This window comes from Dermochelys coriacea, chromosome 22 (genome assembly GCF_009764565.3).
Source record: "Dermochelys coriacea isolate rDerCor1 chromosome 22, rDerCor1.pri.v4, whole genome shotgun sequence".
Taxonomy (NCBI): domain Eukaryota; kingdom Metazoa; phylum Chordata; order Testudines; family Dermochelyidae; genus Dermochelys; species Dermochelys coriacea.
Window position 1 is genome coordinate 17,107,800 of NC_050089.1, and position 26,051 is coordinate 17,133,850.

At 50.2% G+C, this 26,051-nt stretch overlaps 1 protein-coding gene across 2 annotated transcripts in view; it reads right to left on the reverse strand.

The window, feature by feature from the left end:
* The window catches only part of PCSK7 (proprotein convertase subtilisin/kexin type 7), a 58,475-nt gene that overhangs the window by 5,117 nt on the left and 27,307 nt on the right, over window positions 1-26,051 (reverse strand). Inside the window, exons 9-14 of one of the 2 annotated variants that reach the window (XM_038380694.2) lie at window positions 18,324-18,491; window positions 16,872-16,979; window positions 12,404-12,506; window positions 5,990-6,146; window positions 1,721-1,815; window positions 416-509 (exon numbers count right to left, since the gene is read on the reverse strand). In XM_038380694.2, the coding sequence (XP_038236622.1) occupies window positions 416-509; window positions 1,721-1,815; window positions 5,990-6,146; window positions 12,404-12,506; window positions 16,872-16,979; window positions 18,324-18,491 (725 nt within the window). The remainder of the gene's footprint in view (window positions 1-415; window positions 510-1,720; window positions 1,816-5,989; window positions 6,147-12,403; window positions 12,507-16,871; window positions 16,980-18,323; window positions 18,492-26,051) is intronic. The other variant, XM_038380695.2, reaches the window with a different exon arrangement.

Below are 26,051 nucleotides of genomic sequence, written 5' to 3' on the forward strand. Positions count from 1 at the left end.
ACAACCAAGAGACAAACAGGACTGACGCGAGAAGAGAGGATGTATGGACACGCAGGTTTTTATCAGTTTCTCTACATTCAGCAGCCCAGGCCAGCCTCCGCGGTGCTTACAGACACTGCTGCCAGCCAAAGGGCAGCAGCTCAGATATCTGAGGCGATAAAGAAATCAGACTCCCCCTCTCTTTAGACCTGAATTTCCCTTCATTTCACAGAGCCCTGGGGTTCTCTCCCTGGGAGCTAGGCTACAGCAACCCTCATCCGAAATGCCAAGCTGCACACTGAGCGGCTAGGAATAGATTCCCTGCAGCTCCCCCTGCCTCATTTGATGCTTCCTGGGCCGTGGCTGTTTGACTTGTTCGCATACGGAAACCCCGCTGCCTGGCCTCACAGTGCCTTTCTGAAAGCAGGTCCCGTACCTTAGCCGTTCCCTCATCTCCGCTGGAGTCCACGAAGAGCCGTAAAGCGTCAGCTGCCACTGCTTCAATGTCCCTGTCTTCAGTGTCTCATCCCCTGGAAAAGCAAACGGAGACTTGGGTCCATATGGCACCTGGTGCTGCAGCATACCACAGAAATCAGCATTCCAGCCTGCAGACCAGCCATGGCGACCCTGCCGGCAGAACGGGGGAAGGGGACCCTTTGTGCCTCCTAGCCTGGGAAAGAATCAGTGTTCTCAGGATTGTTCTGTAATCTGTGGGCCGGAGCATGTGGTGGGCACGTGGCCTCAGCAGCAGCTGGGTGGCACATAAACGACTGCTCCCCTCACGACTCACGGGAAGGCCCACAGCACAGTGTCCAGATAACGCACGTCTGTGCCCACATCAGACTGAAAAGTCCTATGCTCTGCCAGGCTCTAGACCCAGCAGCTCTACCAGCAATAAAGCAGGTCCTAAGCAGGGAGAGACCTTGGGGGCACAGCCAACCGAGCCATCCTGCTCTGGAGGCCTGGGCTCCGGTTGGACTCAGGCCCCGACTGGCTTCACCCTAGCCCAAAGTGAGCACAGCCCCTCCCCACATTTAGCAGCCTCTGTCTGCACTGGAGAGGCCCCAGCCTGGATGAGCAGAAGGTGCTGCAGGGCAGGAATGAGCTGACGCAGGTGTGCACAGGGCTGGGACAGCAGGGAGGCTGAGGATGAGGTTTGGAGTTGAGGTGCAGGCTGCAGAGGGCTGAATATCAGGGGTGCTGTGGGGGAGGCGGCCGGCAGGGGGACCCTCGGCGGAGGAGGGTCCCTCCGGTCCGTGGAGCTCCGGGCTCACCGGTGGCCGCTGGGGGCTTAAGCCCGGGGCCCGGGGCAGGGCGGCCGGCAGGGGACCCTCGGCGGAGGAGGGTCCCTCCGGTCCGTGGAGCTCCGGGCTCACCGGTGGCCGCTGGGGGCTTAAGCCCGGGGCCCGGGGCAGGGCGGCCGGCAGGGGGACCCTCGGCGGAGGAGGGTCCCTCCGGTCCGTGGAGAGAGGAGCAGGGAAGTGAAGCTGTAGAAGACCAGCTAATATAGCACCTGCCTGGATTACATCCAGCCCTGGGGCCTGCACTCCCCACCTGTCCTGCAGGAAGGGAATGGGCCTTTCCCCCCAAGAACTCAGCAGCAGTCAATAGATTCACCTTGCAGGGCAGGAGGAGACTGCAGGCTCTGGGACTGGGCAAGGACCCGACACACACAAGAGTCAAAAACGAAAGCTGACAACGGGCCCAGGACCATTTGTTTCCCAGAGAGGGAGGGACTTACCGACATCCCTGATGATGAGTCTGTACATGCCCTGGGCTTCCTCCCCCCAGCACCGCACCGTGGAGAAGGTCCAGTCAGCAAAGCCATTGGGATCTCTGCAAGAGGGAGGAGAAAAATACCCCATAAGGAGCGAACACACCACTGGGCGCTTTATGTCTGGGTGTCGGGTCTGCAAACAGTTTCTGTCCCAACGAGATGGCCAGGAGATCAGGAGCTGGCTGCCAAGGCGTCCCTGGCCTCAATGCAGAGTGTATTGCGCGAGCCATCAGGCACGAGCGTGGAGATTAAAGAGCAGAGGTGCCAGCCACAGCAATGCTTCTACCCACAGGCCAGGGGTGGTCTGGGTACTGCCCTATGAGCTTCCGCACTCTACCCTGGATGGTGAGAGAAGGACACTGGCTTGGTACCAGCTCAACCCAGCTGAGCGGGGCCGGCCCATGCTGCCTGCCTACCTGTGCTGCTTTCTCTGAGGCCGGCCCTGTTCACTGGGGACACAGAGCCCAGAGACAGCTCATACCAAGCGTGGTGCTCAGAACTGGCCAGGAACCTGGGAGCTGCACCTAATTAACACCCTCCCACTCCCTGCATTCCCCCGAGAGATGGACAGAAACGGCTCTGTCTGGATTCACACCAATGCAAGGAGCCTAGGTAACAAAATGGAGGAACTAGAGCTACTGGTGCAGGAAGTGAAACCAGATATTATAGGGATAACAGAAACATGGTGGAATAGTAGTCATGACTGGACTACAGGTATTGAAGGGTATGTGCTGTTTATGAAAGACAGAATCAAAGGTAAAGGTGGTGGAGTAGCATTGTATATCAATGATGAGTTAGAATGTAAAGAAATAAGAAGCGATGCAATGGATAAGAGAGTCCGTCTGGGCAAAAATTACATTGGGAAAGATAACTAGTAAAGCCTCTCCTACGATAGTGCTTGGGGTGTGCTATAGACCTCCGGGATCTAATTTGGATATGGATAGAGCCCTTTTTAATGCTTTTAATAAAGTAAATACTAATGGAAACTGCGTGATCATGGGAGACTTTAACTTCCCAGATATAGACTGGAGGACCAGTGCTAGTAATAATAATAGGGCTCAGATTTTCCTAGATGTGATAGCTGATGGATTCCTTCATCAAGTAATTGCTGAACCGACTAGAGGGGATGCCATTTTAGATTTAATTTTGGTGAGTAGCGAGGACCTCATAGAAGAAATGGTTGTAGGGGATAATCTTGGCTCAAGTGATCATGAGCTAATTCAGTTCAAACTGAACAGAAGGATTAACAAAAATAAATCTGCAACTAGAGTTTTTGATTTCAAAAGGGCTGACTTTCAAAAATTAAGGAAATCCAGTTAGGGAAGTGGATTGGACTGAAGAAATTATGGATCTAAAGGTAGAGGAGGCCTGGAATTACTTTAAATCAAAACTGCAGAAGCTATCGGAAGCCTGTATCCCAAGAAAGGGGAAAAAATTCATAGGCAGGAGTTGTAGACCAAGCAGGATGAGCAAGCATCTTAGAGAGGTGATTAAGAAGAAGCAGAAAGCATACAGGGAGTGGAAGATGGGAGGGATCAGCAAGGAAAGCTACCTAATTGAGGTCAGAACATGTAGGGATAAAGTGAGGCAGGCTAAAAGTGGAGTAGAGTTGGACCTTGCAAAGGGAATTAAAACCAATAGTAAAAGGTTCTATAGCCATATAAATAAGAAGAAAACTAAGAAAGAAGAAGTGGGGCCGCTAAACACTGAGGATGGAGTGGAGGTTAAAGATAATCTAGGCATGGCCCAATATCTAAACAAATACTTTGCCTCAGTCTTTAATAAGGCTAAAGAGGATCTTGGGGATAATGGTAGCATGACAAATGGGAATGAGGATATGGAGGTAGATATTACCGTATCTGAGGTAGAAGCGAAACTCAAACAGCTTAATGGGACTAAATCGGGGGGCCTAGATAATCTTCATCCAAGAATATTAAAGGAATTGGCACCTGAAATTGCAAGCCCATTAGCAAGAATTTTTAATGAATCTGTCAACTCAGGAGTTGTACCAAATGATTGGAGAATTGCTAATATAATTCCTATTTTTAAAAAAGGAAAAAAAGTGATCCGGGTAACTACAGGCCAGTTAGTTTGACATCTGTAGTATGCAAGGTCCTGGAAAAAATTTTGAAGGAGAAATTAGTTAAGGACATTGAAGTCAATGGTAAATGGGACAAAATACAACATGGTTTTACAAAAGGTAGATCGTGCCAAACCAACCTAATCTCCTTTTTTGAAAAAGTAACAGATTTCTTAGATAAAGGAAATGCAGTGGATCTAATTTACCTAGATTTCAGTAAGGCGTTTGATACCGTGCCACATGGGGAATTATTAGTTAAATTGGAGAAGATGGGGATCAATATGAACATCAAAAGGTGGATAAGGAATTGGTTAAAGGGGAGACTGCAACGGGTCCTATTGAAAGGCGAACTGTCAGGTTGGAGGGAGGTTACCAGTGGAGTTCCTCAGGGATCGGTTTTGGGACCAATCTTATTTAATCTTTTTATTACTGACCTTGGCACAAAAAGTAGGAGTGTGCTAATAAAGTTTGCAGATGATACAAAGCTGGGAGGTATTGCCAATTCGGAGAAGGATCGGGATATTATACAGGAGGATCTGGATGACCTTGTAAACTGGAGTAATAGTAATAGGATGACATTTAATAGTGAGAAGTGTAAGGTTATGCATTTAGGGATTAATAACAAGAATTTTAGTTATAAGTTGGGGACGCATCAATTAGAAGTAACGGAAGAGGAGAAGGACCTTGGAGTATTGGTTGATCACAGGATGACTATGAGCTGCCAAAGTGATATGGCTGTGAAAAAAGCTAATGCAGTTTTGGGATGCATCAGGAGAGGCATTTCCAGTAGGGATAAGGAGGTTTTAGTATCATTGTACAAGGCACTGGTGAGACCTCACCTAGAATACTGTGTGCAGTTCTGGTCTCCCATGTTTAAAAAGGATGAATTCAAACTGGAGCAGGTACAGAGAAGGGCTACTAGGATGATCCGAGGAATGGACAACTTGTCTTATGAAAGGAGACTTAAGGAGTTTGGCTTGTTTAGCCTAACTAAAAGACGGTTGAGGGGAGATAGGATTGCTCTCTATAAATATATCAGAGGGATAAATACAGGAGAGGAAGAGGAATTATTTAAGCTCAGCACCAATGTGGACACAAGAACAAATGGGTATAAACTGGCCACCAGGAAGTTTAGACTTGAAATTAGACGAAGGTTTCTAACCATCAGAGGAGGGAAGTTTTGGAATAGCCTTCCAAGGGAAGCAGTGGGGGCAAAAGATCTATCTGGCTTTAAGATTCTACTCGATAAGTTTATGGAGGAGATGGTATGATGGGATAATGGGATTTTGGTAAGTAATTGATGTTTAAATATTCAAGGTAAATAGGACTAATCCCCTGAGATGGGATATTGGATGGATGGGATCTGAGTTACCCAGGAAAGAATTTTCTGTAGTATCTGGCGGGTGAATCTTGCCCATATGCTCAGGGTTTAGCCGATTGCCATATTTGGGGTCGGGAAGGAATTTTCCTCCAGGGCAGATTGGAGAGGCACTGGAGGTTTTTCGCCTTCCTCTGTAGCATGGGGCACGGGTCACTTGAGGGAGGCTTCTCTGCTCCTTGAAGTCTTTAAACCATGATTTGAGGACTTCAATAGCTCAGACATAGGTGAGGTTTTTCGTAGGAGTGGGTGGGTGAGATTCTGTGGCCTGCGCTGTGCAGGAGGTCGGACTAGATGATCAGAATGGTCCCTTCTGACCTTAGTATCTATGAAACCTGCAGTGGACTTGCTGGGCTCTGGGGGGCTTGGAGTGGAGCTCTCCACGGCCAGCAGGTCTGTGTTAATATGGGGCAGGAGCGGGCTAGGAGTCAATTAGGAAGATCCTGGGAAATTCTCCCTCCCCACCCATGGAGCAAAAGCAGTACGTTGCGGGCTTCTAAATGATGGGATTGGAAAGGGCCGGGGTCTCACATAGGGACAGAAGTTCCTGAGCTAATAAGGTGCTATCCTTGTATTATGTGCATGACTTTCAACTACCCCCTTTCTCTCCAATAACCCACATGGAAATGCCCTTGATGCATATGGTCCACCCAGTCCCCTCTTTCACCTCCAGACCCACAGACTTTATAGCACCTGGGAAGTCACCCATCACTTCCCCCCAAGCCCATCCCACCCTTTCCTGCGGCCCCCACCAGCAGAGTTCTGCGCTGCTTACGAGTCCAGGCTCCTGGTGGTCCCAATCTTGGACACCATGCCACTGGGGCAGAGGAGTTTGATTTCCAGGTTGCCACGGCGAGGGTGGGTTATGGTGACAGTCACTGCCACGTGCTCCAAGGTCTTCATGCCAGACAAGGTGAGGTCAGTCGCTGTGACTGGTAACAAATAAAGACGTGTGGGTGTCACCGGGCTGGTTAATCGGACACACACACAATCAGCGCTCCCCACTCCCCTCAGACAGCCCCTCGCTGCATTGGCACAATGGAGTGACAAGTAGGCAGGACACATGCTAGACACCTCTCACCCAGACTCTCTGCCAACTGCCCATACGTGAAGCAAGATTGCTTTGGTTTCGAATTCCGGGCGCTCTGGGCACCAAGCTCTGCAATCAGTGTCTCAACTTCCCACGGACTGATCCGTTTTCATTGTTAACAGCCCCTTGCCACTCATGTCAGCTGTGGGAAAACAGTCAGGCCTGGGAAGGGGTTCTCCGTCCCCTCCCACCATCAGGGGAAGGGGGCTGTACACCCAGCTCCGTGGCTTGTGGTCCTTCAGTGGTGACTACACTGCCTTTTCACACCTGGCTTGTGTGGCTTGGGCTGTGGGCGCTCCAGTGGGAATTTCTCATGCCACCTGAATGCAATGCTTGTCTTCCCACCAATGCAGGAAGTTTGTCCTAAACAGATACACAGGTGATACCTGGTCAGAGCTTCCCTCCAGCATTAGGAGTTTTTGCAGATATGCTTTGTTCCCAAAGACAAATCCTTCCTCTGCACAATTTTGCAAAGCAGAATAACTGGATTTAGCAGAGGCCAGTCCTTGCTTACAGACAGCCCCCCAACCTGAAACAAATACTCACCAGCAACCACACACCACACAACAGAACCACTAACCCAGGAACCTATCCTTGCAACAAAGCCCGTTGCCAACTGTGCCCACATATCTATTCAGGGGACACCATCATAGGGCCTAATTGCATCAGCCACAATATCAGAGGCTTGTTCACCTGCACATCTACCAATGAGATATATGCCGTCATGTGCCAGCAATGCCCCTCGGCCATGTACATACGGACAGTCTCTACGTAAAAGAATAAATGGACACAAATCAGATGTCATGAATTATAACATTCAAAAACCAGTCTGAGAACACTTCAATCAAGAACTCCTTTTCTTTTTGGTCACTTGATTACAGACCTAAAAGTGGCAATTCTGCAATAAAAAAAATTCAAAACCAGATTCCAATGAGAGACTGCTGAATTGGAATTAATTTGCAAACTGGATACAATTCACTTAGGCTTGAATAGAGACTGGGAGTGGATGGGTCATTACACAAAGTTAAAACTATTTCCCCATGTTTATTTCCCCTCTCCCCCACTGTTCCTCAGACATTCTTGTCAGCTGCTGGAAATGGCCCACCTTGATTATCACTACAAACGGTCCCCTTCCCCCCCGCACCCGTCCCCCGCTCTCCTGCTGGTAATAGCTCACCTCACCTGATCACTCTGGTTACAGTGTGTGTGGTAACACCCATTGTTTCATGTTCTCTGTGTATATAAATCTCCCCACTGTATTTTCCACTGAATGCATCCGATGAAGTGAGCTGTAGCTCACAAAATCTTATGCTCAAATTTGTTAGTCTCTAAGGTGCCACAAGTCCTCCTTTTCTTTTTGTGGATTTAGCAGAGTGACTCCTGCTGAACTTTGGCTATTATATACAGCAAAGACAGGAAATTGCAGATTTGAAAAAAGATTTGGGATAGGGGTTTTATGGTGTCGGATAACTACTGAGGAAAGTAGTGGCAGCAAGTAATAGAAATGTTGTATACAAAAGAACGGATGCTTCTCTGATATCCCATAACATGTCAACTGCGCCTGCAAAACCCAGGAGATGGCCTGAGTTGGATCTATGCTTTTCTCTCTCTGAAATAGTCCATGTGCCTATGCTGTGAAGTTAGTAGGGCTGCGTGTGCCACTGTGATGCTAATGCCATGACAAGAAGCTTCCTTGCATCTTCTTACAGTCAGATGTGCTGAAAGCTCAGCTCCCCTAACCTTGCAGTCAAAGCGAAATGCTGCATGTCACAAGCTCCCAGCCCTGGCTGCATGCTGAATGCTCCAGCCCTTCCCCACAGGGATTCAAATGCCCCGTCCCTAGGTACACTGTGACACACTCTGCTTTTGGAACAGATGGGCTGAATTCAAGTTGACAGGCCAGTTTACCACAAAAATTCCACATAGTCCTGACTCAGGGACTGCGAATTCCAGAGCAGGGAGAGGAGGATGCTGATGTGAAGGTTCAGGGCTGCAAGAAGAACCCTTCAATCTTCAGTAACTGCAATAATAATCCTTTGCCCCTTGCTGGTGCCTTTCGCCCAAGGATCTTCAAGCCTTTTGCAAACATCAGTGAACTATGCCTCACAACCTCCCTGTGAGCTAGAGGCATCTTTATTCCCAATAAAGCTTGGGAACCAGAAGCATTGGGAGGGTAAGTGACTTGCCTAAAGTGGCAAGTGAGTGAGCATCGAAGCTGAGAGTAGAACCCAGGAGTCCGGACACCCAGTCCACAGTTCTAACCACTAGTCAATACTGCCTCCCCAGAGGAGCTACCAACGAGAAACCGTATAATCAGCTAGAGAGTTTGACAGCAGATTTCAACCAGAGTTAAGGGTGGCTAACAGAGTTGAGCGAATAATTGATCAGTTTGGGGGCCAAACCGAAAAAATCCAAACCCAATTCTGGTTCATTTTGAAGCAAAACTGAATGTTTTACTTTTCTCACTGAAAGAAAAACAACATTTCATTTTGCATCCAAAAACACCTCAGATGAAATGAAAACAAAACACCACCAAACCCTGAGAAGAAATGAATTATTTTCAGGTTTTAGTTGTTTCCTTTTCAGGTGTTTTTCATCCTTTTCTGTTGTTTATTTTTAAATAAATATAGTTAAACTTCAAAACAAAACATCCCAATGTTCCATTTTGAAAGGGTTGAAATGAACTAGTTTGATGTTTTCGAGAGAGAGAATCCATTTTTTTCCAGCCACAATTCATGAATGGTTTCAGTGCCCCCCATGCATTTTTTGGCAAAATTACTATTTGCCAAACAATGTGGCCAGCTCTAGCTTCGAGAACCACCCCAGCCAGGAAGCAGGCGGGCAGCATCTGCCTCCTTAGCCCATTCCTGAGCTACAGGACCAGGGGGTGCATTAAGGACTCTCCTTGGCTGCTTTCACACATGGCTTCCTTAGCAACGCAGGCCTCTCACGTGTGTGGTGACTAGGAGGCCAGTTCTGTGCTGCTAGTTTGTCTCCCTTTATGCCTGCGCTGAAGGGTTAAGTCTCCGGGTGAGTCCCCAGGGCACCTGGGTGGAATGCAGAGCCTGCATTCCTTCCGACGTACTTCGCCCAAGTCTCTCTCTTCTGGCACTTCCCAGCATCTTGTTTGCTGCTGCACTTTCAACTTAGAATTCCTTTTAGGGCAACGCTCTCAGAGCTGCCAGAGCTGCCTTATTTTTCTTTCCTAACCATGAGCTTTAAGGGCCTTACAGTCTGAGAACAAACCTGACTCCATTAACAAAAACCAACCCTGTCTCCTGTTTGCCAGGATCAGGGTTAGTTTCTCTCTTGCGGTTTTAAAAGGTCTCTCCAGAGACTGCCCCTGACACTCACGTTTCCCTGGACTGGGCAGCCAGGTCTCTGCGCTTCACATTGGTGTGTGAATTCAGTGCTCAGAAAGGACATGGGATGGACTCATCCCCCTACTCCCCCCCAGAGCTGGCACAAAATTAACCAGGCAAGCTCCTGCCCAGGTGCCTCAGGCCTGGCCTGGAGAGACCCCCAAGGGCCAGGGCTGGGGCGGAAGGGGGAGTTGCGATGGGGACACCTGTCTACTGGCAAATCCACTGACACTTCAAAGTCATTTCAGGGAGACCTTCAAATAGTGGGTCATGGCCAACTCAGGCTTTCATGCTGGACTCTGTCGAACTGCAAGCAGCTGTGAAAACCATTCAGATGAGCTTCTCTGCTCACTGCCCTGTGACCCATCCTGTGCCAAGCGGTTAGTGCCCAGGACTTGGAGACTGGAGGCCCCTGGGGTTTAATCCTTGACGAGGAGGTCACCCTTTGTGTGACCATGGGGGAAATCATTCAGTCAGCTTGCGCCTCACCGGGGCTTGATACAGTGGGTTCAAAGCAGGGGGCTCCCTGCCCAGCAGAGGGTGCGAGTGGAAGCCAGAGGCAGCACCAGGATTCAGAGCTATCTGGCAGGTCAGTCACTCGGCAGTGCTTGTAATAGGGACTCCCCCGTCCCTAATTCAGGGACCAGCAGGCACTGGAAATGGACAAAGAGGGCTGCTCCTCTGTGCCCTGCTGCTCCCACCAGGCTCATGAATGGGATGAACTCCCGGGATCAGTGGGCGAGCCAAGGGTTTAAGCCCATATTCGCCCCCTGCTGGAGAGTCTGGGGAGCCGTGGCTAACGCCAGTCATTTCAGTGGATGCAGAAGGAATTTCCCATCATGCACAAAGGCAAAACACAGTGAAAGGGGATGGTGGCTGGTGAGCAGGAAAGGAGGGCCAGACTAAAACACACAAGCACATCTGGCCAGTGAGCCCATGGCAAGGGGGCTCCTGGTATGGGAAGGAAAACAAGCCCCGCAACCCCAGGCTGCACCACATTGGCTCAGCTTTGCTGCTGGGCCTCTCCTTCCACTCGCAGCAGCTCCGGAGAGGGGCCTTGTTTATGCTGACAGAGGCCAGCCAAGTCAGGAGCTGCAACATTACCTAAAATGGTCAAAGGCAACTGAGCAGCTCGGGCCGCAGCCCAGCCCCCGCCGGGCCAGGCCGGGCCCTGCCCTAAGAGCCTGCTAATGCCTGTCTGCCTTTCCAAAGACATCAATTTATTAAACTAATCCTACGCAGGGGAGAGGGGAGGGGGAGGAAGCAGCTCAACAAACAAAAGCAGCAGCAGTCTCAAAAAGAAAGGAAAGAATCGGGCTTCTTGGGATACTTAACTCTTTCATAGTCAGTCTATGCGCGAGGCCAATCCGTCCGTCCCATCCCCAGGATAGGCTTCTGCTCTGGCACCATCTCCAGCCTCTCAGCACCGCATCCCTCCCATGGTGCAGCGCCCAGCAGGGGAGAACTCGGGCTGCTTTGGTTTCAACCCCACAGATGTTGCATGAGCGAACACCCAGCAGGAGATCCTGCCTCCCCCATTTCTCCAGGGTTCCCTGTTTCATCCTGCTCTCGTCTCCAGTGAGATGGGCGAGAAGGAGCCCTACTGCTTATTAGCACCCTTCAGAAACAAACAGCACAGCAGGCAATGAGGGGATCCTGGATCCTCAGTGGCATGACACCACCACCAGCAGATCCCAGCACTGGCTGCCTGCACAGACCCACACACTAGGACGGGCAGTCCCTAGATTGGCAGCTGCTGCCTAGTGCGGGGGCAGATCTGGCTGGAGGTCTCCGAGGGCCACATTCTGACCAGCATGATGCAGGCACATTTACCTTAGCCCTGGCTTCCTTTCTTCCCAGCTCGGCTCCCCCTGCTCTGGCCGCATCCCTGCAGAATTCTGCCCATTCTTACCCCGCTGGGACCTGAGATCCTGGAAATGACTGGCCTGCAGCCTGGGTTTGTCCCAAGCTCCCCTGACAGCTCACCCTGATCAGTTCTTCCCTGGTCATGCCGGAGCCCTCTAGTGACGCAGGGCACTCTCATCCTGCCAGCATGTATCGCTCCAGCCCCCAGGCACCCACACAGACCTTGCCTGGATGCTCATCATGATGCTACCCCTTAACAGGGCAACTCCCAACACCAGCTATTTCACTGTGAGAAACAACCTGCCTGTGGGGTGAGAGCCTTACCCCGGAACAGCTTTCCTATCTTCCCCACGGCATCATCTCCAGCTCCTTTCCCAGCATCGCTGAAAACCGATCCCTGCTGCTCCCTCAATTTCTCCGCTATGGGCCTTTGCCCCCGAATGCTCCGATTTCTTCACCAGATGATGTTCTCTCCACACATTCACACCACCTGCTGCCCTCTGTTACACTCTAGGAGATCTCTGCCCAGGCAGATGCTTTGGGTGGTTTATTAGGTGAATTCAGCGCAGGTGAAAGGCAGAGGACTGACAGTCCAGGAGACACGGTGAGCCCTGCACATACACCCCAGCCCCTGAGCCCCAGCCCTGCCATGCTGTGGTGCACCCCTGCGGGGAGCTGGGTCTCTAGGGCCCGTTCTCAGCTCACACTGGCCAGCAGGCAACAGGCGAGGGCAACTTTTGGTTGCCATCACCCAGTTGTTGATTTGAGCTGGTGACCTGAAGGTCTACAAGGCCTTGTACTCCTCTCGTGTGGACGCAGGTTGCCTGAGAGACAAGAACGGGGCCCCACAGAGGGCACATGGTGTGCTTACCATTCCAGGTGACTTCCAATGCCTGAGGGACCTGGGGGACGGTCCTGCCCTCCTTTAGAACAGGGCTCATGTACGACGCTAAGTATGGGACAGATTCCCAGATCTGTAGAAGGAGAGATGGGGGAAGAGTTGGCATCCTGCAGCATCCAAATCCTCCCCAGACCCTTGCTCTTCCTAGCCATTAACACACAACCCTTTAAGTACAAGTCTCTCCACGGCTGGGCTCATCAATAATGAATCTATTGCAGTTCACAGACGTGGTGTTAATTATTTAGAAACAGCTGAGTGAGTCATTACAGCACATTAGTGTGGGAACTTAAGTCTGGGGCCTGAGGTTCAGAAGCCTTTCCCGGGGATGCTGGGAGAAGCGGGGAGCGTTTATGAAGCTGTCGAGGCATGTGACACTAGAAAAGAAGGCCGGCTGAATGTACTGAAGAGCAGAAGGAACACTGGTTCATCGGTTAGAACAGGTGATTGGGAGTCAGGACTCCCGGGTTCCATTTTCAGCCCAGCCACCAACACGCTGAGTGACCGGGGACATGTCACTTGACTTACGTCTCAGCCAGCGTGGCTGGGAAGAGGGGAACCAGCAGGAATGGCCGAGAAAAGTAGGTGCTTTGTCTGTGAGGGTGCTTCCAGGGAAAGTGAAATTTGCTCTTGCTCAGTCACTGAAGCAGCCTGGCCATTAACAAAGGCAGCCAGGTCCTGGATTCCCAGGGCTCTGCTTGGGCAGCAGAACAAGATTTTTGGCACCTACCCAGGGACACCTAAATACCCTCTCTGAGCACTACAGGGACAGAGACAAGCCTGAGAATACTAACATGAGAAAATCCACTTAGTACGGTACTCTGGGGGAGGTGTGATTCTGGCAAACCACAAACACCTGGTGCCCCCTCTAGGTGGGCTGGCTGAGCGGTCTTGTTTTTGTACATGCTACTGAGCAGGTTACTGACGAGGAAACAGAGGTGAAGGGATTTGCCCAAGGTCTCACAGCGAGTTAGTTCCAGAACATGGAATAGAACCCGGCCCCTGCTATAAGCACTCCCCTTCCACTGCAACACACACAAACAATCAAGGACTGCAACTCTTGGAGATCTGCAGTTGCCTCCAGAGAATGCCGGGTTCCCTTGCCATTTGGCGATGTCCTGCCATGTCACCAAAGCTTGGTGCCCAAAGAGAAGGTGCGACAGCCTCATAACACTGCGCATTGCCAACAACCCACCCCCCCAGAGCCATGAATCACATCCGACGGCTTCCATAAACAAGCCTCTTGCCTGTGGCTATATATAGAGCTCTGAAAGAGGGGCAGGTTTGCACTACTTGCCTAAGGACTCATGACTTCATCCCCAAAGCAGCCGTATAGTGAGGTGGTGCAGCAGGAATCCTTGTAGTTTGACCCCAAAGTCAACGTCTCACTTACCCTACAAGGAAGGCCACAGTCTTGTCATCTTTATGCAACTGATCTTTGGAGTCACTGAGAGAGGCAGATTTGGATAAGGCTTAGCAGAGCGTTTAAAGTGCAGCTCTGCTCTGAACAGCATGGCTGTGTGCGAGGGGGTCTGTGTTTACTGGTCTCCATGACCCTACTCAAATTTTTCTGCCAATGTTTCTTTTTTTATTATTTTATTGTCTTTAAACCGCCAGTGCTGCTGTCTCCCTCTGGGGTCTGAGTGTCAAGCGTGGCACTTTTCTTCTCAAGCATTACAGATGCTGCACTGGAATTGAGTGAATAATTCTGTTGCTGAAACACGAGTCAGACTAGAATCCAACTCCCACTCCCTAGGCTGGGCTAGTTCTGCAGGGCCAATGGGAGCAAAATGCATGGAAACTCATTCTACACATCGAAATCACAGAAATGTAGGACTGGGAGGGACCTCGATAGGTCATCTAGTCCAGCCCTCTCCACTGAGGCAGGACTAAGTATTATTTAGACCATCGCTGACAGGTGTTTGTCTAACCTGTTCCGAAAAACCTCCAATGACAGAGATTCCACAACCTCCCCTGGGAATTTGTTCCAGTGTTTAACTATCCTGACAGTTAGGAAGTTTTTCCTTTGCTGCAATTTAACCCCATTACTACTTCTCCTGACCTCAGTGGATAAGCACAATTTATCACCCTCCTCTTTATAACAACCTTTCACATACCTGAAGGCAGTTATTGTGTCCCTCACCTCAGTCATATCTTTTCCAGACTAAACAAACCCCATTTTATTCAATTTATCCCCCATAGCTCATGTTTTCTAGACTGTTAATCGTTTTTGCTCTTCTCTGGACTTTCTCCAGTTTGTTCACATCTTTCATGGAGTGTGGGGCCCAGAATAGGATACAGTCCTTCAGTTGAGGCCTAATCAATGAGTAGATGGGAAGAATTACTCTCATGCCTTGCTTGCAACACTCCTGATAATACACCTGTGAAGGGGCCTTGAGTGGCCGGGCAGCCTAGCGGCTAGATCATTAAGGGCTGGAGGGGGAGACCTGCCCTCCTTTCCCTCAGGTCTTGGATCAGAATCCATGGCCACTCGGACCCCTAGACAGCGGAGATGGATCTTGCTCCCAGCTGTGGTGGGGGGGAAGCCCTCAGGACCTGCTGTCTGAGCTGCTCCCTATGCAAGTCCTTTAGGTTGGGGCATGACCCTGCTAGTTTCCCCACAGTTGGGGCTTGGTAGTAGACTCCCCTTGGCAGGGGAAACTCTTATTTGCTTGCTTGCCGTGGATGTGCTGGCAGGCAGGTTGCATCTGTGCCTTCAGGCAGAGATGCAGAGAGCTCCTGCCTCTTTATCAGTCATCCCCTGACTGAGCCAGGCTCCCTTCTTTTCTCCCCCCTCCAGGCCTGGCACTGGCTGCAGGTATAAGGGGGGGGGAGGGGGCAGGGCAGGGCTAGCTGACCCCACAGGTGTTCTTTAACCCCTGCTGTGCCTGGCAGACGCCTCTCTGCTCCTTCACAACATCCCAGAATGATGATTGCTTTTTTTGCAACAATATTACATTAACTCATATTTCATTTGTGAGCCACTATAATCCCTAGATCCTGTTCTACAGTACTCCTTCCTAGGCAGTCATTTCCCGTTTTGTGTTTGTGCAATTGATTGTTCCCTCCTAAGAGTAGAACTTGCATTTCTCCTTATTGAATTTCATCCCATTTATTTCAGACTATTTCTCCAGTTTGCCAAGATCATCTTGAATTCTAATCCCTTCCTACAAGCAGGGCCGGCTCCAGGCACCAGCGAAGGAAGCAGGTGCCTGGGGCAGCCAATAGAAAGGGGCGGCACTTTGTCCGTGATTGGGGCAGCACGTCCGTGTCTTCGGCAGCATTTCAGCGGCGGGCCCTCACTCCCTCTTCGGCGGCAATTCAGCGGCAGGTCCTGCTTCTTCTTTTTTCTTTGCCACTTGGGGCGGCAAAAACGCTGGAGCCAGCCCTGCCTACAAGGCACTTGCAACCCCTCCCAGCTTGGTATTGTCCACAAACTTTAAGTGTACTCTCTATGCCATTATCCAAATCATTTAGGAAGATATTGAAAAGAAAGACTGAGGAGTTCCCTGCGGGACCCCACTCGATATGCCCTTTCAGCTTTACCGTGAACCACTGATAACGACGCTGGGTAGGGTTTTCCAGCCAGTTGTGCACCAACTGTATAGTAGGTTTGTCTAGGCTCTATTTCCCTTGTTTGCGAGACAGTATTAAAGGCCAAACCTGACCATATCAAAACGGCCAGCTCTAACCCAGACTGTGCACAGGGAGCCGACTTGCTGACGAAGCAGGGACCACTTCTACATAGGCACTTTTCTCCCCATTACTGCAATTTATCAGTAAAAATACATAGCTTTCATATAGGGTTTTCCATCCACAGACGGTACAAAATGGGACAGCGGGAGAAACTGAGGCACAGAGAGGACAAGTGACTTGCCCAAGGTCAGTAGCAGAGCCAGAACTAGAACCCAGGTCTCCTGACTGCCATCCTGAGCTCTGTTGCCCTGGACCATACCAGAGTGGCTACATGAGTCTCTGTTAGAGAAGCTTTGCCCTGTTGAGGAAAACACTTCATACACACCCTCAGCAAAGGACTTCACAGCTCCCCCAAAATGACAGGACCTTCCCGTCTCAAGAGAGCCCCGAGGTCGCCCAAGCTCGCTCAGAGGGGAAGGCCATGGAGAGTGAGAGGTTTGGGAGGTGGGAGTTGACGTAAGGCTGTCCTGAGGCTGAGGAGCGCTGGCCCAGGCCAATGGCTGTCTGTTGTAGCCTCTGCCCTTGTCTCTTGTACACAGGATGGCTTGGCCACAACCCTGCCAGCCGGGCAGCGGGTAGCGCCCACAGTAACGGGCACTATGGAAACACCTAGGCCAGGCCACCAGGAGCCAGAGACAGGGAAGAAGCTGTTGCTAGGCTGGATTTGACCCTGGTGCTGGGCGTGTCTGGGGGAGCCCACAGGGTTGCCTGTCAGATGGGCCTGACGTCAGCAGCCATGAGTTACCTTGGCAGCGTTTACAAGTCTCCAAGCGCTTAGCAAGCCGAAGCCGTGCTCATGGCTGTGGCTGAAGCCCGCCAGGTTAGTGTCCCAGTTGGTGCGACGATCTTCGTACTGAAAAGGAACCAGAGGGAGCCACATCGGCTGGAGCAACTCAGCTGGGGGGGACACACCTGCCTCTTGCAGGGTGAGCTAACATCCAGCTACACAAAGACAAGGGTCGCAAGGACTGGGGGAACTGAGGAAGCACCCTCCTAGCCTTGCTGCACACATACCTATGGGCCCTACCTTGGAAACGCAGACCTAAGCCACCCTCCGGAACCTGGGGGAACCTGGCTACATCTGCCTAACCAGCAGACTTTGCAGAAGAGACTCAGAAGTGAATGGTAACAGCAGCAAAGTCAACTCTGGCTCTGCCATGGGGCCTGATTAGAAAGGGCAGCTCACCCTTTATTTAAACTGAGCCCCAACCGAGCCAGGATTCCTAGCTCTTCAAAAAAAAACAAACAGCGCAAAGGACAAAAATGCCTCTGCTCTGAAATATCCCAGCTGGTCCCTTCCTCCCTCCCTGCCCAGATTGCAGCCCCTGGAAAGTCTAAAGGCCAGTTTCAAAGGAATAAATACAATCATTTAAATCAGCGCGAGTTGGGGCAGATCAGATCTGGGTCCCATTACTTACCAGGGTTGAGTACTTTGGCAGCAGTTGTCTCCAATTGTGGAAAAAGTTACCCTGCGCCAAAGCAAGTTTTATCTCGCTGTGTCACATCAACTGCAGGACACACACACACACCAAGTACAACAGAAACCCTGACTGCTGGCCAACCCCTGATGCCTCTTTCAGATTCACTATCTACTCATTCCTTCTGCAGTCAAACTCCCCCTGAAGTCAGTGGGAGCTGTACCTGAATAAAAACCGATCAAACAGTAACGTTTGCAAAAGGAGTTCTTCCCACTCTTTCTGTCTCCAAGACTCAGAATTCCTTGACTGCATCAGACGAATCAGGTCTTTCTGCTTTCACATTGCGAAGCACTTTAGGGGCCATTGCAAAAACTCCAGCAGGCATATCATCTCGACTCCACCACCCCCGCCCTACTCCACCCCAGCTCCTGTTCTATCCAAACGCAGGCTCATCCTGGATACCTCTGAAGATTTGCATCCTGGCAGATTCAGGAATGCATGGAACAAATACTCCATTTATCACAGTTACAGCAGAGAATACTGTCTGCCTCAGGCACATTCCTGGTGATTACAAGGGGCGAGGGGAAAAGCCATCCATCCACTGGGGTCAAGGGAAAGGAGAGATTGATAGAGGGTGAGCTCACTCTTCAAACCCATTCAGACCCTTCCAGCATGCACTAGAGCCTTCGCCAAAAGGGGCCAAGGAGAGAAAGCCGAGGGGCTGGAGGTTCTGCGCAGCTGGAACTAGGGGGGACATCTCGAAGGAGATCTTTTCTCACCTTGGTGGCTGTGAAGACAATGATGTGCTGGACATCTCGCCAGGTGAGACACGGTCGCACTTGGAGCATCAAGGCAATCATGCCGGCTGCCAGGGGGGCAGCAGCTGAAGTCCCTGTGTGACCCTCGGTGCATCCTGTACCTTTCTCCATATTCCAGTCTGTCGTCACCTTGAAAGAAAGAGCCAAAGAGACGTCTCCGGTCAGATGCAGCCTTCAGAGTGCTAGAGCTTTTAGGATGCGTGAGCCACCGTGCACGCCAGTCTGTGCTCGCAGGAATCACCCACATGTCCCTGGCTCGCTCTCCAGTCACGTTACAGCACCAGCCGATGAAGGCTACACCTTGCTTGTAATACATCCAATAAAAAAAGCCCTGGGTATAGACTGGGCCCAGCAAATGCTCCTGACCACTTGCCCAATGCTCAAGCTGAACCTCAGCCAAGCAACGAGGGAAGACAAATCATCACTTGGGGGTTTTCTCAGATGATGTTTCGTCTGAACGCACCCCTAGTCCCAGCCAGGGAATTGGCCTAACCCTGCGAGAAGCCACATTTCCAGCCCAGGGTTTCAAAGGAGCAGACAGAGGTTTGGGTGCCGACCTGAACATTTACCCCCTGCTCACACAGACAAGGGCTCCCAGGGCGTTTCCTGGACAGGCCTGCAGCACTGAGCCCTCCTCTGCTTTCGCCACAGCCAAGATGGCTCCTTACCTCCCACGGGCAAGATGAGATAAAAGGGACCATGAGATACAGCTGGAAATGGGGAGGAAGGGCTCAGAGGTTGGAGGAACCAACTTCAAGGCCACAGAGGCCTGGTCTGACAAGGGCCACATCACTGAGAAGCAGGGGGTGCAGCCATTCCAAGGGCTGTTCTTCCACTGGGCCTGTCTACCCATTTATGGCACTTGTCTGGCTCCCATCACCAAAGTGAGCACCTCAGTCTTTAATGTATTTATCCTCCGAGCTCCCCTGGGCAGCAGGGCCGGGTGACCATCCCCATGTTACAGCTGGGGCACCGAGAGGCTAAGGGATTTGCCCAAGGTCACACAGGAAGACCGTGGCAAAGCAGGGAATGGAACCTGGGGCTCCCAAATCCTAGGTTAGTGCCTGAATCACTGGAACAGGCTTTCTCTCTGTGGTCTATCCCTCCACTACAGCTCCCCAAAATAACCCACCTACCCCCATGGCTGCATCACAGGCATGCTTGCGGGGGACTGGGTTATTATTTGTTTGTCATAGTGCTCATAGACTGGGATTTTCAAAGGGGCCCAAATCCCACTGATTTTCAATGGGAACAGGACTGCTAACTCCTCAAGGACTCTGAGCAACTCAGTCATGTAGTGCAAGGTGCTGTACACCTAGAAAGCAAGGCCAGTGCTGTCATTTAATAGATTCATAGATCCCAAGGCCAGAAGGCACCATTCTGATCACCTCGTCCGACCCCCAGTATTACACAGCCCAGAGACCAGCCTCACAAGTGCCTAGAAATTGAAAAAACCCAATCCTGATTTAAAAACTGCCAGTGATGGAGAATGCATCACAACTTAGTTCCAGTGGTTAATTACTCTGTGTTATCAATTTACGCTTTATTTCCAGGCTGAATTGGTCTAGCTTTGACTTCCAGCCATTGGATCGTGTTCTACCGTTCGCTGCTAGACTGAAGAGCCCATTATTCAGTATTTGTTCCCCACGTAGTTACTTATAGACTGTGCTCATGTCACCCATTAACCTCCTCCGGTTTGCACACTAAGGATTGCAAACTCCCATCCACCCTACAAGTCCTTCGATTGGGCTGAGACGTCTGCCCTAAAAAGACGTCTCAGCCTCAGGGACGGGCTAATTGCTACAGCGATTACCAAGCATGTTTCGCGCTGCCCGTAGCTAGCATACTACCCTCTGCCCTCTCAGGTCACCAGCCTAGCCATGCATTCCAGCCTAGACACTCAGTTTCTCCCCCCCCCCCCGGGTGATCAGAAGCGTGAAACTGACTAGAAAGCATGTGAGTGGGGAGAAGTGTGGAGCGGTTGTACAAAGGAACGTCAGAGTGGGTATCAGAGCATGAAAGCCCGGCCAGAAAATAACGTTGGCACATGTGCCACTAACCCAACCAGCTGGGCATCTCCTCACAGGAGCTTCGCAAAGTATCTGAACAATGCAGCGGCCCTCCTGCAGGAAGGGCACTACTTAAAGAGGGACGGACGACACGGATACACACACACACAGAGGAGGGCTTCAGATAGTTTTGTTTGGAGTCACTTCCCATTTCACACACACCTTATGGCTTTTGGCACTTTAATAAATCATGATGCTTTGCACTTGTACAGCGGCTGCTTGAGAATCTCCAAGCACTTCACCAAGACGGGTAAACACAGTCCTCATTTTAAGTATGTGGAAACAGGTACAGGGAGGTGATGGGACTTAGCTATGCTGCTTCAGCTCCAGAGCTCAGATTAGAAGCCAAGAGCCCTGACTCCTGCCCCCATGCAAACACTGGTAATGACGAGAGTTAAAAAATGGCCAAAGGGCTCCCTGCCCCTAACACTCCCCTCACTGCTGCTTGTGTCTCCCTCCCCAGTGCACTTGGGCCAGAATTCTCTAGTGTGTCCAATGACTGGGTGCCCCACCTGGGACAACTGGGTGCCCAACTGAGACGCTCAATGACTCAGACCCTCTAATGTCTGGCCTCCAATTTCTCAGATTGGGCACCCAAAAGAAGTGGCTACTTTTGCAAATGCAGTCCCCAGAGCTGTTTGGCTCACTATTAACTCCAGGCAGGCTGGGGTGTGATCCGTTCACCACCCTACCATCTCCTCTGGAACAGCCACAGGAAGGCACCAGCAACCTCCTCTCCAGACGCCTGTGGAATTTGCAGCACACATGGACTTTTTTGTTCTTTGTGGTTGCTGAGCCCACGCCAAGCTGCAGCCAGGCAGGCCAAGCTGCCAGAAGGTTTGTCATTCTCACTCGCAGCCAGAAATGGAACAACAACAAAGGGGCAGGATTTAGTAATGGGAAAGTCTGGAAACATTTCCCTGTGAGTTCACAGTCAAACCACTGGATTAAGCAGAAAAGCAACCATGGGCAGTCTGGGAACAGCCACACTAGGTTGTTGTGCTGCACACAATGGCTCTGGTGGTAGGGAGACAGACGGAGCAACTGGCTCAGGAAAGGTCTGACCAGGACAAAGAGTATGGCCGCTGTAGGGATTAACCTTCAGGAGGTTAGACAAGCAAACTTTGACTAGTGGGACATTGCACCTCCCCATCATTTTCTGTCTCAGGGAGCCCTTTACAAAGGACACTGACTTAACTCAGCCCTTGAGAGGAGGGTGAATGGCCCAAAATGTCACAGAGGAAGTGAGCAACAGAGCTGGGAGTGGGACCCTGACATCCTGGCTCAGTTCCAGGCCCTCTTTGCTTCGTTTCCCATGGGGGTAGGAGTCAGTGCTCCCAGGGGGAAGGACTCTTGTGGTCTGAGGTAGAGCACTTAGAGGGTTCAGATTAGTGAGCTTAGTGGAGGTTTCTGGCTGGGTGCCACTGGGCCTTACCAATGTGCAGAGTGTCACACCTATACCCAGATATGCAGTGCCCGGCAGTTGCCATGTAGGGGCTCAAGAGCTTCTGTATTTGTGATGAATAAATTCCAAGAAGGCAAGACTCCAGACTAGCATATTCTGGGGACACCACAGCACTGGGCTGGCACTTACCATAGCCAAGCTTCAGCCTTGTAATTCCACGCATAGCCTGATGCGCATGCTGCTAAACACAGGCTCTTGTTGTTATTCGTGGGATTCTTTCCACCCCATGCTGAGCTCCCTGGGGCTCTCCAGCCAGGGGAAGCAGCTTTCACTTCTCTCTAAGTGGCCAGGGCAGGTGCTGAGCCATAGTGACAGAGTCCTGGAGCAGATGGCTGATGGTGCCTGCATGTGAAGGTACGTACAGCGTAGTACAGGACAGGTGCAGGAGGACACTGTGCTCCTCCAATGACACCACAGGCAGCTTTGCCATGGACACCTGAAGCACAATTGTTTCTTCAGCCCTAAACTGAGGGCTGGGGCGTGAGGATTGCAGGGGACGTCTGCCCAGCACTTTGACCAAGCAAAGTGCTCCCCCCGTGCTACATATGAACAAGAGAGTGCAGCATTGCAGCTGCTGGCCCACAAAGGGCTTGCCTGGCTTATGACAGGGGTGGATTCACACTGGTCGCACAACAAGATGAAGTGGGCTGTAGCTCACTAAAGCTTATGCTCAAATAAATTTGTTAGTCTCTAAGGTGCCACAAGCACTCCTGTTCTTTTTGCAGATACAGACGAATACTGCTACTGTGAAAAAAGTTCTGCTCTGTTTTTTTAGCTGCCCAGGACCAGATCGCTCCATTGCTCCAAGCCACCTTCCAGCTCTCAACCCTACAAGCTCTGCCCAAAATAACTCACCCACCCCCATGGCAGCTTCACAGGCATGCTCGTCTCTCAACCCTCCTGCTCTGCCCTGCCCTGCCCTGCTCCTGCAGCTCCTTTTCCTGCTAGGGACCATGCTGAACACCCCTCACTCCCCCAGTCAAGAGTTGCTAACGGTTTTGACTCAGCAGTTCAGTTCTCCAAACCCAGAAAGCTGAGTCTCCCCCAGGGTGCAGCAGGACGGCTATATCCCCCTCCGTCGCCCAGGTTAAAGGGGACTGGCTTTTCATAGACTTCCCAGCAGCTTATGCTGGAAGTACCAAACCCTGGTAAGCCCCCTTTGCCGCCCTTCCGCTTCCTGTGAACTCAGCAAAGGCCTCGGCTGAGGCTCGGCAGCACTCATGTCATTACCATGTGGTCACCACCCAGCCAACCTGGCGCCGTCCTGCACTGAGTCTTCACATGGGACACAGGGAGCTTCTCCCCCCTTTAGCTCACCTTATTCTTCCCGGGAAGCGCTTAGTGGCCAGTTTGGCTCAGCTTTTCGGCCACCATATCCTGCAGCCACAGAACTTAAAACTTGCAGGAGTTATCTTTGCCATGGAGCCTCCCTCTCCTGGAGGCTGAGCGCAGGCACCAGCCATCTCCTGCCCTACCCTTGCCCGTCTCTTTGTAAGACTATCAGCCATGGATTCCTGCCAGCTGAAGCAAGGGGGCTGGTCTAGCACTGCTCCAAGGAGGGTGCTGGGGGCAATTAAGCCCTGCACAGAAGCTTAGATAGAGTTAATGCTTCCCCTGCTAAAATTAAATGGATGCGGTTTCTTTTTAAAACACAAAGTAAGAGACAGGCCCAGCTGCAGAGATTGGTGCACTGAGGGCCATTATTCCATCTGGAAGTGAAATAAGATAAACAGAATTAAGGCCACTTTAATTCTGAATAAGAACATCCACACAGAGGTTCAATGCAGTTTAACTATCTACTTTAAATTCACACCTTTAGTTAATTTGGATTAACTTTCCTGAGTGTCCAGTGTGGACAAAACTCTAGTTACCTAAATGCAGCTATCAGTCAGGAGAGAGGTAAAAGCAGTCATAGCTTGGTAGAAAATAAAACTACCAGGCCAAGTTTTGATTTTTTGGATACAGCAGTGTAATTCCAGATTAGCTCCAATAAAGGTGACAGATTTATTCTGGCTTTACACTGGTGTGTAACCAAGCAAAATTTGGCCTTTGTAAGAGGTATCTTAGATAAGATGCAAGTAAAGAAGGGAGACTTAGAAAATTCACTTGAGAAGGCTCCAAATGGTCCATCATTCTGTCCTTCATCATGCCATAAAATCAGCTAATTAAAGCTTGGTTATGGTCAAAGCACAGGGCAAGCTGGCATAAACATTTGTCCCTCTCTGCTCACAGTGAGATATAACTGCATTCTCCTTTGCCAAGAACTGTACTTTCTTTGTTGACTTTTATGTTCAACTCCAAAGCATTTGCTAACAGCTGCACTTTGCACTGAGATACTATATGTTCTACAAAAAAAATTTATAAAAAAATACAGCGAGCACCACAAACGTCAGTCAAAGATGCAGTTCATGCCAGAGACTGTATTAAATTCTTCCCATTAACGGAAACGGCAGAACATTTATAGTCTGAAAAATAGATGGCTGTCAACATTAACTCCAATACTATTAAAGGACAATTAAAAGGCACAAAGAGGAGAGAATATTCTCTGTAGATGGGGGTATATTTAATATGCCCCTATGTAACAGAGACACAGGTTTATTGGAATAGTGGTCATGTTACTGTAAAAAGAGAGGACAGATCTACATCATGTGTAATGCCTGGGCTGTGAAAGGCATCCAATTCAGACTCTTTGATTGAAGAGTAGCGCCTGTTTTATCAACATATGAGGCCATCCTTTAAGGAGAACGGGCATGTCAGACTTTTTAAAATTAGCTCCTCAGGTTTGGAGGAAGCTGGACATAAAAATGAAAACAACACACTCCAAGATGAAAAGTATAGCAGAGTCCCTAATTGACTAGCGTTTCTTTTTCTCTAGCACCAGTGGTTTTCAAGCCAGCGTGAATTAATTCAAGTTATTTTTTAAAGGAAAACTTAAGCTCCATTATAGATTTTATTTCTTTTGTAGTACCCTGAGTCTAACCATTTTCTTAGATGGGGATGTGGCCTTTTCTAGTTTGGAAACACCGATTCTTTGCACTAGCCCCTGGGGTTTTCAGAGATGAAATGAACCAAGCTTTCTCGAGCTCATTTACTTTTCAGCATTCAAACTGAGTGGCTAGTTAACTTGTACTCTCATCACGGTCTCTTTCATTGTTACATTTTCTTGGACCCCCCCCCACAAGTTCCCCATTTCCATTTGGAGACCCTGTCATTCCCCCTAATTGTTCCAATTAGTTATCGAAGTCTGGTTTGCAAAGCAGAGATCCGGTTACAGATACAGAGCTACAGATCTGGCTCTTTTGGAGAGTCCTCATTTGTAGAACTACTGCCAAACCTGAGCAATGGGAAATTGGCAGATGTATTTAGAACTTGGTCATTTCTTCTAAGGAGCCAGGAACAGCACATACACATCATGAACAGAATAGAACTAGAGCTATGGGGGAGAGAGAAAGAATAACTGACATGCCCCTCTTCCATGTATGCTATCTTGGAACACTCTGAGATTTCCAAAGGCTGGTCTCCAGGGTAATCTCTCCCCTCCCACTTTCTTGTATTTAAAAAGAGCAGCAGCCCATAAAAACAAACTACTGTGGCTGCTGAATGTTGCTTTGGAAATAACACAGTCAAGCAGGCCTAAAAGACGTGCCAGTAGCATTAGGAGAAGCCTGTTCCCACTGGAAGCCCAGAAAACTGTTGGCCTCCTGCCTCCATAGCAGGGTCTATGAACTCCATCTATTTGATTCTGTTTGATAGAAAAGCTATTGCAATCCCTAGCATTGTCGAAGATGTACCCAGCAGTGTGTGTTCCCACTCGACAAATCACTGTTTGGTTCTCTTTCTCCCTGCTGTGGGAAGTGGCTCAGGGATAGCCTATGAAGGACAGAAGACCAGCAGCTGTTAGGTTTGCACTGCCTGTTTTTTCCACACAAACAGAGAATGGAGATTTTGTTTTACTCTCCAGCATACAGAGCTTGGCCAAAGCCCACAGCAGCATCAGGAATGCTCGGAGGGTTGTTTAGTTAAGCTAGCACTTAACTAAAGAGATTTAATCTTTGGCTCCATTGAAAAGCTTGGGAGGGAGTATGGAGGACAAGCTTGGGGTGAGGGACTGCCTGTGATACCCAGGCACACGGCTAGAATCTGCCACTTACACAG